We start from the raw sequence: 17,295 nt of genomic DNA, 5'->3' as shown, positions 1-17,295 counted from the left end.
GGATAAGGAGCGAAAGCTGATGGCTTCTGCACAACAAACAAACAAGCAGAGACAGTGTTTGCTCATTTCAATGTGCAAAACTGATTTGTTTAAATATGAATATGTTGCTTATAGCCAAATTTTAGTGACAGCAGCCCCATGGCATCTATCACTGTTTGCACTTTTGCTAAAAATAGTCACATTGTCTCTGGATATTTTCAGATGACACATCTGCAGGTAGTTTTTGCTCCTTCACCCCATCTCTACCCATTACCATTTCTGACACCCTCTAGGGTATATCGTGTCAGGAAGATACAAACAACACAAGGTTCATGTGGTGTCACAAACACCTGAAATCACTTCCCTGTCCTCACCAAAAGTCTTTTGCCCTTTCCTCTCTCTGCAGCTCTCACTTGCTCTCTTTCTCTATCATGCTTGCAGGCAGGGAACCAGGCACAGCTTCAAAATGCCCCCAGTGCCTTCAATGAAGACTGAAGTTGTCTAAAAGGAAGCACACACTTTCAAGACTGCAGAGCACTTTCTCTCAGGAGAGATTGTGATACTGCTTCTCCATTTACTGAAGAGTGAATGTTTTCCCCATTGCAGCCTACAGCACGTTACAGGTATGTTTTAGAACTGAAGCACTGACTGGAGAAACTAAAATATCTTTTCCATTTCTAGGTTTTCACTGTACATATATTCAGATGTAGCATCTATCTCAAATTCAAGGTGACCTGCCTTAAGTGAGCCTCTTCTCAGAGCTCCCCCAGGCGCTGGTTTTCCAGCTATGAGAAGGGGAAAATCCCACCCAGGAAACAAGCAGCAGTGAGAAAATACACAACATGAAACCTAAACACCCCTGATTCCCACTGAGTGCTGTAATCCAGGCACTCTCCAAATCCCTCTTCTAAGAGCTACACAGAGTTCCTGGAGGACTGATAAGGTCCGGGTTATTTTGGATTTGCCCTCTTTGCAGTTTTCTTACCCTGACAGCACTGGAAGGTCCCCATGCCCCCAACAGCTCATACCTCTGGCATGAGTACCTGCATTCATATAAATTGATTTTGGTGCAGGACCAGAGCTTTGTGAAACCAGGATGTGGGAACCTTCACAACACCCTGTTGTGGAGCACTGTGGTATCAATGTGCTGCCACTGCCACTCAAAAAGGGGCTCTGAAAATAAAAGGTGGATTCCCAGGTCATGCAGCATATTTCTAGCTCAGCACCAAGGAACCCACAGACAGCCAGCAGGCACCGTGCACTGCATGTCTGCAAACATTCAAAAAGTCATTTTGCCTTCTGCGCACAACGTACCTGCATTAATGGCAGTCCTCAATGTTTTAAAGCAGAGCTATTTTCTCCTCTGTGTTAATCAGATTTGCTTTCAGCAGGTTTTTCTAACAGCATGGGGAGTCAAACTGGGCCAAACTCTGCATGATGACTCCTCTCAGCACTCACACTGACTCATCCGGGCTGGAGGCAAACAGTGGTGAGATTATAGTAAATTTGATGGAGGCAAGCACAGCCTGCTTTCCAACTATGTGAGCAAGGTACTGCAGCTCACACAAGCTGGCTGCTCTGCTCAGCCCCCACCTCCTGGCTGAGCTCAGCGGGAGCTACAGAGGGATGGCAGCTTGGGGACACCAAAGGGACACATCTCATCAGGGCAGTACTGGAGAGAAAAGCCACCACTTCTGTCACTGCAGCTGTGTGGTGACTCAGGGCAGCTGAGATCTCAGTGAGGTCCCCATAGAAGGATTTTGATAGCCAGTGTGGACAAATATCTTCATTTATGCAGGGAGAATGTCAGCAGCCAGGCACTCTGGTTATTTCCTTTCACCAACTGCAGTGATCTCAAGCTAATCTTGTTTGAACTTTGAACAGCTTGCACTCAGCCAGGGCTTGCTACTGGGGAGACTTCCAGCCGTAGTTTGTGCTGGAGGAAAAAGGGACCTAGAGCTGGACTGCTGGACTGTGCAAGGACATCAGCTCTAATCTCTCATTAAATAAATGTGGTGTGGTGAATAAGAAGGAAGACAGCACAGAGCCCTGTGGCAATACACTGAGCACACCCGCTGGGGAGAAAAGCACTTTCTCCCTGCAATTGCTTGGAAAGGAAGAAATAGGATATGGGTAAAATAAGACTGAAGACATTTTCCAGGCCTCACACAACCTCTGTGCCTGTAAGGGTGTGTGTGCTCCTGCTGCAGATGCTTTTCCTTCCTGGGTGCATGCACACCAGGAGTCTCACCTTCATGCTTTTCTCATAGCACTCAGTGCTTCCCATTTAATGAAGAGACTGGAACCTGAAAGACCTGGTGATTTACATGAGATATGGTCCCAGAGATTTATTAATACAAAGCAAAAAAATAACTGATAAGAGAAGCATTTACCATTTCTCTCTAAAAAGTCAATCTCATAGCTCTTTAATATTTGTTTCCAGCATCCTTCAGCCCTTATGATTTGGTGCTGAGCCAGCTGTAACATGATACACCAGCACAATGTTCTAGCCTATCTTCCGGCATTATATAAACCTATGTTTGGGACAGATTCTCCTCCCCTTTGAGCTCCTCTGCACCACTCCAGCAGCAGAAAGGGGCCACAGGAGTACATTACAATTACATGCACACCACCTTCTGAGACTTCTTTCTGTTGCCAGAGTGATGTAAGCATCCCTGGCTCAAGCCAGAATCTGGCCCTTTGCTTAATGTGTTTAACAAATGAAGCTGCTGTTTGAATCTCAAAGATGGAAAGAGGGTCAGTAACTGAGTGAGCACCAAGCACTTCTTCCTTTGGCAGCTGGGAATCCACGTTGTTAGAAAGTGGAAATGTATCGGGTGTGCTAGCTTCCTAACCGCAAAAAGCATCTCTCAGAAAATGACTGCCTCCATTCCTGACTAAGGGGACATTAATTTCAGTGGCATGTGCAGTAACGTTTATTCAGGACTGTCCACAGGTGGTCAATTATTCCTCTGTCTGTCTAGAAGCAGCATATTTACTCCTCATAATAAAAAGTATTAGTGCAATACAGAGTTTATTGTTCAATTAGGAAAGTGACATGCAAAGTGTTACAGTCCCTTGCAGAGAATACAGCCAGAAATGAATTTTTGCAGCTAGAACTGAGTTTTCGCAGCTGAATGAAGTATTACCCTGCTCCCCATCACACATACAGAGACTGCACAACTTTAAGAGCCAAATGACAAGTATTTTAGGACCAATATTTAACTAGCCTCTACAACCAAATACTGTGTTGTATATTAAAGCTCTAGACTATAATTGTGTCCCCTTCTCTGTTTAAAACATTTTTAATTGACCATTCAGGCACTGATAGAAAAGAAAACCACACCAAACCAAGCTAAACCCCACCAAATTGCCTCCCAACCCTGCCCCCCCCCCAAAAAATAAACCCCAACACCACAAAAGCACGCAGAATTGGTCCTGAGCATAAACAAAGCTGCATATTGAGCAGAATTTGAGAACATTGTACACATGCACAATTTGACCACTTTGTGGGGTCCAAACTCGCTGCTCTGCTTGTCTCAGTTACAGTGCATTGGCTGGGCAGTCAAGTTGTTTTTAAACACCTAAGACTGAACCTGTAAACCTATTTTCTCCGACTGTGTCAGAAAATAATTCATAAATGAACTCCTCTGCAAACACCAAGAGTGCTATTGTTCTTTACTTGGAGGACAACACAAGATTAAATGATAGGTATCGCTTTACAGTTCTAACATTTTAATATCAATCGTGAGAAGCATGCAAAGGTAATTAAATAACAGCATCCCCATTTCAAAGCTGGAGACCAGACACCCAAATGCAAAGTTAGCAAATAGCTAACTCCAAGCATGCAGAAAGATGCAGTTCAACTGATGACTGTAGCTATCAAAAACACAGGTCATATGGAAGGTATTTATATAGTTAATGAACAGATACAGGCACATCTAAAGGTGGTTTAATCAATCCCAAATCAGCACCAAATTATTTTGGATAAATCACATTCTAGAAGTGCTTGTCTTCCTCTGTTAGCCATGGGACCTAGAGAGTCCAGACCAGATGTCAAATACTGAGATGCTACAGCTAGGTGTTTGAACTGAACTGTGTCCTAAACCAAAGGGTGTTATGGAACTGTAAAGAAATGTGGCACAGGTGAAAACCAGAGTGAAATGTGGACCCAGCTGAAGCTCAACTTCCTTGTGCAGTTAAAATACTCAGTACCAACAGTGCCTCACTGTGAGCACAACTGAGAGCAACATTTGAGCACCCAGATCCCACAGGAGTGTTATCCTGAGGAATATCAGACACAAGGAGACATGCACATTTCTTAAAAAGAGAAGTAACCTCTGGCATGATTAAGGTTTCTCTTAAGTTGTTAACGCTAGTTTGGTGCAAGGCATACAGCATGGAAAGAATTCAGATTACTATGAGCAAAATGGACCCTGCTTATAAAGAACAGCTATGCTGAAGTCACTACTGAACATTGATCTGCATACACACCCACCTGAAAGACCCCAGTCTGCAAATGAAAGCATGAACAAGAAACCTTTGTGTAGGAAAAGAGACACCTCTTATAGAGAGAGACAACAGCACAGCAAAATCATGCTGTGCAAGACAACATTTGTAAAAAATGTTGATGGATATCATTCCCCATGTGAGTTATGGAGCTATCAACAGCTCACTTCCATGGAGCATTTTTGGACCCTTTAGTGACTAAATCACCAATTTAGAGTCTGTCAGACTTCATTATGCAGATTAAGAGTCTCTCCTTGGTTTCATTTGTTATGCATTAATAAGAGCATTGCTGACTGTATCCTCTCACACAATCAAAGCCTTTCTGCCATTACATAGTAAATTTTGTTCTTTCTAGTGTTTGAAAAAAACGTCAACACAACAGCAACACGGCTTAGTTGCTATGCAAAGACTAGGAACCACTGCATAGGGATCAGTTCCAGAGTTCGGCTTGATTCGAACCAAGACAGGCAAATTATGCTTGGATGGGATCTGATGAGGTTTTCCTGCTTGCCCATTTCTCTCTTCTACAGGTGAAGAGTGCACTCAGGCCAGATTGGCCCCAGAATCCCTACAACCCTGTGCAATTCCAATGCATGTTTACTGCCTTCCAGCTCGACACCTTGTGCAGTTAAAATACTCAGTACCAACAGGCAGATTTATTATGAATGCTGGTAGGGATCTTTTTTCTCTCTCATTGACTAGATGTGACTCAAAAAGTTAATGGTAATTGCTCTCATCTTCATTTAGCAATGAGAGAGAGAGAGAAATGGGAGCAATTTGCAGATCTGAGAACAGGTCATTACAGGTGTGTTATATTAGTGTATTCATGAGCCCCCTGGGACAGCCATGCTGTGATATCCAATAACTTTCTTAATGTGTAATTACACACCATTGGACTATAATTGATTAATTGAAAAGAGAATGTAGGCAGATGCTAGGCCAAGGCTGCTGCTGCTCATTAAATGAGTATGTCCTTGCTTCTTTTTAATAAGTTAAGTGAACTACTCAAAAGCAATTAAGTAAGAACTGAAATTCATTAGATTTTAAGTAATTATTGGTATTAACTTCTGTAATAAAATGCAGGATTTATATTTTGGGGTTTTTTTCCTATCCCCAAAGCAGTATCATACACATTACTGCTGAGATTCAAAAAAGGTGTCTGCTACAGAAAGCAGGGAGCAGTGAGATACATGCTCCTTGCACACACATCTTTTTCAGTTCACCTTCAAATAACAATGTGCCTTTTAATTAATCTGCCTTTTGGGGATGTCATTCCTGGAAGCCCTGAACAGTTTTAGGCATTCCCAAAGAAAGGGAGCCACACACTCAATATCCCTTTTTGCTCCCAAGCCTCCCTGCAGTTCAGCTGAATGGTGGCCAGGCTCTCCTCAACCCTCCTTCCTATGGGTAGGATCTTAACTCTGAGAAAGAAAAAGACTATAGGCTCTGATTTTCAAAATCCTACTTTCTTACTGCTTTATGTTGGCTCTTAAAGGAGTCAAAGCTTTCAAACTCTTTTCCTTTTTAATGGGGAAGACAACACATGCAGCAAGATAAAGCATAAGCCAACTGCACTGTTACAGAAAGTCACACTGCTCTACAGAGGCATCTTTTCAGACCTGACAAAACCCATTCTCATTAACAACCTGCATGAGTGAGAGCCAGGGTCAGAGGTGCAAAAGGACCTGAGCACCAGGGGACTAACTCCAGTTTTATGGCATGAGCCTGTGCTGCAGGTATGGCCATGGCAAAATGCTGTGCGTGAGAAGTAGCTGCTGAATCATCTGCATCTCCTGCACAGACCCCAAGAACAAAACATTTATAGCTTTGGGTGATGATTTTGGAAATTTTATTTCCAACTTATGTGGAAGGAAATCGGATGAATTTTATTTCGCCACACTTCACTTGCTTTGGAACAAGGCATATCTTTATTTTTTAACGTTCTATAAAAACTGTCTGAATTTTATTTAAATTGGTTATGAATGCCAGTTTCATAAGGCAAAGCCACGATTCACAACTGGTTTTCTTTCCAAGGGATACAAACCTGCTTTTTTTCCCCCAGTTTTACAGAGTTTCAGGTGGGGCAATAGCTGACACTTTTTTTCAGTCTTCTTTAATATTTATTGAAATAATTAAGAAGCGGCCTGCTAAAAAACGCATTTTCAGCTGACAGTTTTGTAACTTTTTACTTATTTAAATTCCTGGTCAGTAAAAAGATTGCTATTTTTTAAAAATCATTTTTGAAAAAGCAGCTTTTCAACGAGAATTTATTTTAATATGAAAATTATAACTTCAGTAAAAACATCAAATAAGGAAAGCAAAGAAAAAAGTGAGTAATACAACATGGTATTGCAGTGAGGAGAAATTAAGGTTGGTGAAATTATTCAGAGGTCACCAGTAATTGCACATTTATTAATAAAATTTTTAATGCTTGTTCTGGGAAGGAAGATGACAGAATTGGATCTGTAATGGGATTTTAATTATTTGCCTCTCAAACAAATGCATTTTGCTTCTCTTCTTAAATAATAATGGTTATGTTAAAAATCAGAAAACATGCCTCCTTCTGAGGAAAGGCAGGTTTGTGCTCACAAAACTTCAAGTGTCACATCCTGAAATAATGTTCCTGTATCGGTATGAAGGAAAATGCTAAACTAGACACTGGGGCAAAGTTGTTTGCTCTTTCCAATGCACCCAAGCGAGTGCTGCACGAAGGGATATATATGACTTGCTCTTGGCTCTGGGAGGCCAAACACCCAGTGTCAATAGCCATGGTCTTTCCCAAATCTGCTCTGTTCTGATTGTCCATCTTCCCATGCCACCCACCCCTCTCACTGCCACGCCTTTTATTCCATCTCTTTAGCTCCCCAAAACATCTTCCTTAATTCCATTCACTGGACTGAACAGGTAAGCATTACGTAGAGTTACTGTGGGTACCAGCCTGCTTGTGCAGGAATCTGCATCCCTGGCCATGGGGGAGCTTTGTTTCTTTTATCCCCTTCTCCTTCCCTTCCTTCTCCCTGCTCTCCATGCTCCTGGGGATTTTATACCTTGTACTTTATGTGCCACTGAGAACTGGCAGAGAATTATCCTCCTTGCTGCTCTCAAGGGTCAATGGCACTTCTCTGCCCACCTCTGCAGGAGGCATGGGGAAACCCTCACCCTCCTTAAGGCTGTAGGTCATGGTCACTCACTAACTCCAAATATAAAAGGAGTAAGGTTTGGGTCTTATTTACAGCAGGGCTGCTATCTCAGACTTGCTATGAGAGGGCTGTACTTTTTGTAAGTTCCTACAGCTGGTCTCTGATAACTGCCTTCAGCTTAAATACTATTAATAAAGATCATATTTTCTACACTTCAAATTAGCTCTTAGCTGGCCTACAGCAATTTTTTGGTCAGAGAGGGAAAGATATCTCAAAGAAGTTGTTTGTCTTTTCTTGCCTACCAAATACAGGGTGTCATTTTAAGCCCACTTAAAGATAACAAGAGGGGTCCTATTGATATCACTGGGCTCTGAATCAGAGGTGGTGGAGTCCTAAACATGATGTGAGTCAAGGAAAAAAGGCACATTTCTTTAGCGGGATAGTGGTGCAGGACTGGGGAAGGGGAACAGAGGGCCTAAAAGACCAAAAAAATCTCTTTAAGACCCCTGGAAAGTCTGCTGAGAAGGTCTAGAAACAGGACCCAAACCGCCAAGGTCCAGCCCATGCTGTCATAATCATAGTATCATTGAATGGCTTGGGTTGGAAGGGACCTTAAAGCTCATCCAGTTCCAACCCCTGCCATGGGCAGGGACACCTTTCATTAGATCAGGTTGCTCAAAGCCCCGTTCAACCTGGCCTTGAACATAGTCAAGGATAGGGCAGACACAGCTTCTCTGGGCAACCTGTGCCAGTGCCTCATGACCCTCACAGTAAAGAAGTTCTTCCCCATATATATATATCTTGAATATATATATTATATCGTAGGGATCAGCACATGGGTAGCTCGAGATTACTCAGGAGATGACAGTCCTGGTCGGACACTCCCTGATAGCCTAAGCACCCTTTTCCAGCCAGATTTGCATATGGCATATGCCCTTGGTCATCATGCTTGTAGTAAGTGTGGTTAAAGCCCTTCCCAAAATCTTTGCTCATGAAGCCAAGCCATCTATCATTCATATATTATATGGAATATATATACTATATGGAATATATATTATATAGGTATAATCTATATATTGTATATTATATATATTCCCTATGTATTATATTCCTTTTATATATATATTTCTTCTTTATTTCTTCCTTGCAATGTGAGCAACAGCCTTCACTTCCATTCCAGAGTAGAAAAACATATAATTATAAAGCAGAGCAAGAAGGACACAGCTCACATGCAGGGCAAGACAGCGGATGCATTTGTGCTAAACCAGTAAACAGATCTGTGTAGACAGGCACAGAGCCTATCATTTCCTGGGACAGCATATAGCGGGGCGGCTGGCAAGCTGCAGCTCTCTATTTGGTCCTGCATTATCCTCATGAGATCCCTATCAAGGCACAGGGCCGAGGCGGCCAGTGCCCCGTGAGTGCTACCTGTACAGGCAGGCAGTGGGCATGGAGGTCAGGCAGAGATGGGTTTTGGGGCTCCCCTCTCCCCTCCTGGGGCTGCAAATCTCCCCAGGGCTGAGTGCTGCCTTTCTTCAGTGCATTAACCCAAAGCCCATGGACTTCAATAGGAACGTGCGTAAGGTAAACGCCACATAGCCCTTCATTCAGCCTGGCAGCAATTAAAGACCAAAAAAACTTCACAATGATTTTGCCTGGTTTGTTGCCCTTGCTTGAAAAGAAACAGAATACGAAGGGGTCTGGTGGGGTTTTGGGAGGTTCTCATTAAAATATTCTGCTGTAACTCATGAACAATTTAGTTTTTTTTAAATGAGATTTTACAGGCGATCCATCTATGATATGACCTAAGCCTCACTGTTATTTCAGTCACAAGAAAGGCTTAATTTCATGTGGCCAAGATTACTGAGGTTTTAAGAACATCAGTATCAATTCACTGCTACAATTGCTTTTCTCAATATTTTTGTTCCAGAGCAGTAACTGCCATTCTGACAGCTCTCTGTGCCTGATCCAAAGTCCCTGAAACCAAAGGCGGGCTCTGTTGGCTGTTACGGGTTTTGCACGGCCATTTGCTCAAATCACTGCATACACCACAGTGCAGTTCATGGAGCAGTACCAGTTGCTCTCAGACTGCTGCAGTAAACTGAACAAGAAACTGATGAAATCCATCAGTAAACCACAGTGCCAGCAGTGAAACCTCAAGTGATGCTGAAACAGTGGTAGGCACCACCATGGAGGATTTAACTCTTGGCAGGCTTGGTACCAGTGGCTTTATGACCCGGAGCTCCACAGGGTGTCACAGGTCTCATTCTCCCCTCCCCTTCTGCCTCTTCAGGGTGGAAAAATATCCTCCTGACCACAAGGTTAGTATCTTAAAGGCTAGATGTGGTCCTGCTTCCCTCAGAGCTGCTGGGTGGCAGTCCTGCTCAAGCCAAAAGCTCTGCCCGACCCAAAGCCTAAGCCAGGATGAAGGAAGCATTCTCCCTCTCCCTCTGCTGGTTTGTTCCTAAAAGGGTGAAGAAAGAACCAGGGAGAGCTGCAAGGGGAAGAGCCTTTGCTTTCTCTCTGCTAAGAATAGGGACACAGCATAGGAGACAAAAAGGGTGGGACAGAAAGAGAGGGGATATGCAAAGCCATCTCCCCCTAATTCAGTCCTCATTGAAGACACTGTGTTTATAAATGGTCTGACAGGTATTTTCTTTCAGTGCTGAAACATTAGCAGAACACAGGTGACGTTAAAAAAAAAAGAATTCAAATTTCACTTTCTAGAACCGAAACCTTCATGGCCTCCAAAGAATACCAACATGCATATTTACATTTAAATTTACTACACCTACAAAACCAACTGGTCTCATCTGATCCTAAATATTCTCAGTGTTCTTTAAAATCAGCCTTGTAGGTATGAAATCTTTCCCACATTTCAGTACCGTAACACTGAGGTTAACCTGCCTGCACCCTTGTTGCCCTGCCTGGATATCACACATGTACATGTTTCCTCTAGTGCTGGAAAAGCAGAGCAAAGTGACATGGCTTCAACCGAAGCACCAGCTGTAGCTCTGGCTCCTCTCAGCCTTGTCAAAACCTCCCTAAAGGCCTTTTGCTCATAGGAGAACATTTTGCATTTCATGTTTCAGTTGTAGATGCGTTTTCAGAGCTTTCTCTGCCTCTTCTTGTTAGTGATTAAGGTGTATTTGCCATAGGTGACTTTGCATTAAGTCCAGTAACAAGCGTGTTTTATTTTGTGTTTTTTACATAACAGCTTCCAAGCATGAGGACTACCTTATAATTCACTGCATACTGGACTTGTGAATTATCCTCCCAGAGCAAAACTAGGAGCAGATCTTTTCATTTCAAAGAGAAAAAGACCCTGATTTTATTGCAGGAAAAATGTAGATCAAAGCTGGATGTAGGACTGGAAATTATTTTTTTTTCCCTAAGGTGTTTATATTTTGTTTGGTTTTTGTTTGCTTTACATTTAATCTCATAGTGGTAGGTGGTACTCAGATCATCTCCATAAACAAATGATCTGGAAAGCAACCTGGTGTTCAATTTCCCTAACTCATCAAACCCTTCTTTGGTCATACTGCAGCATGCCAATCTGAAACCTTGACGCAATATTCTGGGCAACTTGGGGCGGGGAGAAGACTAGCTGCTGGTTTTTCTTTCCCACTTTTGTTAAAAGGCATCCAAGCATGGCTCTTCCTACCCTCACTAACCTGGGTAGATGCCAGACGAATTTTTCCTTTCTTTAGGCAATGGCTTAGGAATTTCAGCCAGCTAGGGCAGGGGCTGTGGGCTTCTCACTGGCCTTTTGACTCAAGCCTATCCTTTCTCTGTAGTGAATCCCATCTCTCTTCCCACATTCACTATTAGCTGGACTGTACTACTCCTGTGACAATCAGCTTCCAGAGGACTAAATTCTACCTTTTCCTTCTGGAAACAAAGAGATGTGCCTGAGAGAAAAGCTTCCAGTCACTCATAGAACAAGATATTAAAATCCTGAGGCAGTGCCTATGGGAGAAGAGTCAATGGCTGGCAAACACAGCATGCTGGCCTGGCTCTTTAAAATAGATTTGTTTTATGTAATTCCCGGTATTTATCTAAACTTAAGAAATCATGATTCTCAAAAATACTGAAAAGTTCAAAAGGAAAATTTGATGTCCTCATTGACTACAGCATCTTTACTATTTTGTTTTCTATCCTCTACAACAAATGGCATGACACAATGTATCTGGATTTAGCGTGGGAAATTAATGCCCTAATCTAATCCCCTAACTGCACAATGACTTTCTATACCAACCAAAACCTTTAATTGTCACTGCTTTTCTTAATGCGCAGAACTACTGTAAGCACTGCAGGGGTTTCTTCTGCCTAAATCATACGTCTTTCTTCCTCCTATTTCTTACCAAACTCTCTCTCAAAAAAAAAAGCCCAACAAAACAAAACAAAACAAAACCCACCAAATAGCTGAGCTGTACCTCACTATCTAAACAATCTCCTCTTCGGAGGAGCAAACAATAAAGCAAGTATACAACTTGTAATAGTGTGTTACTATGCTTTCAAATCTCTCCAAATACTGAGGAGTTAAAGCTTGCCGTATCTATCCATGACCTGGGATGTTAAGATTCAGCTGGTGTAGCGGGAGAGCCTGGCACACAGACCCAGCAGCAGTGCCCCAGCCCCTGGATCCCGCCTGGCAGCACCTTCCCAACACAAGCATTTCCCAAACAGAAGAGCCTGCACTTGCTGGAACAAACCTTGCTGGAAAATGGCAGCTGAACCCTAAAGCAAAGAAAGCACTTTTGAGCCAAATCCTCCAATTTCACCTCACAGGCTATATACTTACTCTCAATTGCACTGAGAAAACTCCAAGGATTTCCCAGTTCTCAAAAGCATAAACAAGTTTCAGTTTCTCTTTCATTTAAAAAATCTCAGCTTTTTACTCAGCCAGCTTCTGACTTGCACTGTTAGACTCTGGGTAAGTTTTTAACCATTGGGAAGATATTTTTCAGAGGAAGAAGCTGTCCCCACTCCTTTCTTTCATTTTTTCCCCCTTGTTCTCTTCCAAGAAGACATTTCCTAACACAAACATAGGAGAAAGATGCTGTCTTACTGGCCAGGTCCTGTGCAACTCACTTTACTCTCAAGCATATTTTAATATAGCATTGTTTCCCCAGAAGTAAAAATATAGAAGGAAAACCACTACCCCTCTGTGAAATATGTAGCATCTTCAACACATAACAGTAGTCCCCCCACCACCAAAGCCTAAACTCAACATCATAATATCCACTGAAAGTTCCTAAAATACATCTTTAAAGATAGCAGAGGTACATATTCATTATTTGTCTACTTTTTTTCACATACAAACTGAGTACATCTTACATCCCTGCCAATTTTGTTTCCAACAGCACAGGAAAAATAAAACTATGACAAATTGCTTTTATTACTTCCTTAAACAAGAACTGAAATTTGTCCAAAATGCACATGCAAGACTAACTTGGATGATTTGAGCTTTTGCCAGGTACAGAAGTGATACAATAAAACAAAAACTTAAATATATATTAGTAGAGGAATAGTTAACTGGGCATTAAAAGAATGCTTGATTTCAAAAGCAGAAAAGGGGTTAATCGGTTCGTTGGTTGCTTTGCACTAAAAATAAAGGAGATCTTCCATTGAAATAATACATGACTTATTTTATATTGTGTTGTCTCCCAGCTCTAGTCCTGAACTCCTCCAACACCAAGAAGCCCAACTGACATCAAGGGCATCCTGATGTTTTGCAATGGTTCATCGGGCCTGATTTGACCAGTGGCACAGTAATTAAGCATGGCCTTGAAGAAAGAGTTGCATTTACTTGGCACAAGAATTGTTACTGCACCAGGGAATTGCTTTCTGTGTTTTTCTATTTTCCCCTCCTTAGGACATTACCCTCCTGCCCCTGAAACCAAGAACTTTGCAAAAGGTTTTAAGAGGAGGCAAGATCATGTCTTACAGGTCACATCACTTTTGGCTGGGGAGAATTCTACTGAGAACAAACTGACCCTTCTGAGTGATACCTATGGCTCTAAACAGCATTGTCATTACCTAACCAGGGGCTGGCTCAGCACAGGGAACACCACCGGAAAGCCTGTGGGCCCACTAGTGCAGGTATGGCCAAGATGCTCTGCACTCTGGCCAGTGCTGTGAGTGGGGACCGGTCATCACAACTGAGCTGCTGCTTTCCAGTCTGGGCTTCTCTGATAACTGCCTGAATCTGAGGGCCAGCTTCAGCACTGGCTTACATCAGCCTATCAATCAGCTTGACTTCATTGGTTGTTGCACCTGGGACACCAAGATTAGCATTTGGCCGTGCATCGTCTACAGGGGAGGCAGACACAGGTTTTAATGCAGAGGAAACACAGCTTGCTCCTCCATCGCCACCCGCCTCTTCTGTAGTTATAATGAGAAAAAAAAGTGGTGTTGTTTCAAAACATAACCCCATGTTCTGACTCTCCACAAATTATTTCCTTTTAGCCAAATGATACATTTTACTTCAGTATGGCAGAGAAGAAAGGCAAATGCAAGGGAGAGATCTACCAATTCATCTAATTCGAAAGCTATGCATGAATCTCTCTTAAATGTACTACAAGTCATTCTCTGTTTACTTTAGGCAAACAGAAAAACTCATCGTGGAGCACTCATTTTCACTAAGCTAATCAAGAACATTAGGTCCCAACAGATTCATTTAATAGAAATATAATAGGCATTCCTGCTTGCTTTTAATCTTGCCTAGCTGCAAAGGCTAAAATGAACAGTGAATTAACCCCGCCTTGGAACAGAGATCCTTTCAGAGCTGATTATCCTCTCTCTTATGGCTTGTAAACACTCCAGGCTCCCTGTATGTGCTTTCCTGGCTTTTGCTCTTTCCCCAAAGCAGAGGATGGGAGAGGAGTAGAGAGGAGAGGAATGGAAAGGAGAGGATGCTCCCGCCTGCATGCAGCTAGGAAGGGGAGGAACAGGCAAGCTCTGAAGGGAGTACTGCTTGTCAGCAGAACAAACACGCCGCAGCCAAAATCAAGGCAGAGATAAAAGGTGGATGGGAAAGTGAGTTCTGGGGTGCCTCGGAGGTGGGGGAGTGCTTCTCGTGCATTACCAGCCATTCCCTGAATGGAGTTCCCTGATTTACCGTGCAAGACAAGGTAGTACAAGGCCATTCACGTGCTGTCATCAAATACAAGAGATTTTTCAAGCAATCTGAGATCTTAAATTGTTCACGGATAGCAGAACTAGCATTAGTACACTGAACAGGAAAAAAGAAAACCTATCATATTGCATAATGTAATAATGAACAAAAGCCTTTCAAAAAGAAAAAAAAAGAAAAAAAAACGGTTTTCACTGTGCTAAAGTAACAATCTAGACTTGTTGTAAGTATGTTATTCTTACAAGTAGTTCGCAGTTATTCTTGAAGGCAAGTCTTGGAGTTTCCTTAGCATAGTGCTGCTGGGGAAAATTTTCAGCATGTCCATCTTCATCTCTAGCCTGAAGGGAAATATAATGGCCTATTTAGGGACTTACAAATAATGGAAGGAAAAAAAATAGCTAAAAGCATAACAGCTTAGATAATTAAAACAGACGGGAATCCCAAAATATAACATTATTTTAAAGTTTCTTTAAATACGCAGTATAACTTTTAGATATGAGAACTTGGGATGCTGTTTTCTTACATAACTTAGGTTGAACATGCAAATTCATTGTGGTGTAATAAGTACAACAACAAAAGACAAACCCAAAATGAAATATTTGAGCTGAAGACTGTGAGTAACTCAGGGTTTCCATTTACTCCATTGCATTTTTCAGGATTACATTACATACGTACTCGTATAAACTTTTTGACATGCTTAAGCAATCCCTAGATAATGTACTTGTATTTTCAGTTTAACAGCAAGGCCCCAAAAAATAAGTTTTCATGCTCATAATTTACATGTAATACTATTACAGTTAAATGGATTCCCCCTCCATGTTTAAGTGAAGCTTTGAAAGGAGCAATCATCTAGTGAGAACAATGATCCTTCAGTCAAATGCGGTCAAAATATTTAATGACAAAGATGCATTAAAAGTTATCGGTTATTCGGAACTATGCTGTTAATTAAGAAAGCTGAAGTTTAAATGGAGACATTACCAGAGCCCATTAGCAATCCTGCTTGCATATAGTATTTTTCCCTTCCCATCTACAGTTTTTTCTGCTTTCCAGTTGGAGCAAAAGGGAGAAGCAGGTGAAAGGAGGAGTGTCAGCAATACACTCATTACACTGTTCATTTCAGTGACACTTGCACTCCGTTCCGCTCCATCTCATCTGATCCCTGACTGTTCGCTCTCTCCCTCTCGCAGCCTCCCGAAATTCACAGCTGAGCTGTCTCCCTCACATATGGCTTGCATATAATTATGCACATTCCATTTTACACTGCATTAAAATGATGAGCTCCTGGCTCCCTGCCAACCTATTTAAATCAGACCCTGCCCAAAGAAGCCAGAGAGAGAAAGAGGGCAGAGGGGGGTGACCAAAGCAGGGGGGGAATGAAAGCAGGTAGAGGAGATGGACAAGGAGCAGGCAGCTCTGTTCCCCATCCCTCCAGCCACCCCATGTGTCCCCCCAGGGCCTGAGGGTCCGGGGATGCCCTGGTGCAATGCACATGCACCTTGGTGGCTGCAGCAGTGCTGGCATACTGTTCCCCCTCACATGAAGTGAACTGCCTGTCGTCGTGTGTCACAACCCAGCGTTGGCATTTATGAAAGATATTTACACCTTGTAGGCTATACGGCTTGTTTGCCTTCAAATAGGCTTCTGCCTCTCCCTGGGGAGATAGGGTGGGAAAGGGGAGCACTGGAGGCTTTTAGGAAAACATGAAGGGGCTGCACCTCGTGAAAAGCCCATTGAGGGCTTCAACTTGGGCCTCTACTTGTCAGCCATGGGGTGTGAACAAACTCTGCCCGACAGAAAATAACAATTTTAAAATGCAAAGTTTGTCCAAAAATGTTTCGAGTGGTGTCTACAATTGATGATTATTACAAGCAGCGGGAAATGGGAAATGAATTTATTCTGCACATTTCCTAGCAGCATATAGGTATTTTCTTACACTGCCTGCAGTAGCTGCAGGGTGGAAAATGTTTCAGATTTTTCCTTCAAACCGCAAGGAAGAGGCAGAGCATTCCTGAGCACCTGAAATCACTTTATACTGACAAAGGTTTAAATATATTACTCTAATCATTAGTTTGAAACTGAAACCTTTCTCACACAATAAATCTACCTCCCATGCTGTGTGGAGTACAAAGGCTAAATCTGACTATGTTTTGTAAAGAAAACCCACCCGATTTTCATTTTTGAAACAAACTTTGTCCCTCCCTTTCTTCCGTGAAGGAATACAGGCAACTCGCTGAAGCTCTTCCAGGTCATCTAAAAGACAACTGGGGAATGAATGCCGACAAAATGCCTCGCACAAATAGAAATGGACCTGTCAGCTCGGGATCACAGGTGCCAATGGAATGCTCAGTGACAGAGAGCTAGTGAGAGATGTTGTGTGGGACACAGGTGTTATGTAGGGCTCTGAACGCTACCGGTGCCCTCAGACCCCTGAAATTGTATCTTGGCACTATTCTAGACATTGTGCGTGTGACGGCTGGCACATTGTAACCTGCCAGTGACCCTCTGGAGCATTATCTTGGTGCATGCACC

The 17,295-nt window shown here is 42.6% G+C and overlaps 1 protein-coding gene across 2 annotated transcripts in view; it reads right to left on the bottom strand.

Moving 5' to 3' along the window:
* SOBP (sine oculis binding protein homolog) overlaps positions 1-17,295 on the bottom strand; it is a 120,535-nt gene that overhangs the window by 39,314 nt on the left and 63,926 nt on the right. Inside the window, exon 5 of one of the 2 annotated variants that reach the window (XM_005154671.4) lies at positions 15,009-15,104. The exons of the other annotated variant lie outside the window; for it this stretch is intronic. Coding sequence (XP_005154728.4) covers positions 15,009-15,104 — 96 coding nt within the window. The remainder of the gene's footprint in view (positions 1-15,008; positions 15,105-17,295) is intronic. 2 annotated transcript variants of the gene reach the window in all.

This window comes from Melopsittacus undulatus, chromosome 3 (genome assembly GCF_012275295.1).
Source record: "Melopsittacus undulatus isolate bMelUnd1 chromosome 3, bMelUnd1.mat.Z, whole genome shotgun sequence".
NCBI classification, from domain to species: Eukaryota; Metazoa; Chordata; class Aves; order Psittaciformes; family Psittaculidae; genus Melopsittacus; species Melopsittacus undulatus.
The sequence above is the reverse complement of the archived record's forward strand: the minus strand, read 5'-3'. Positions and strand labels throughout refer to the sequence as shown.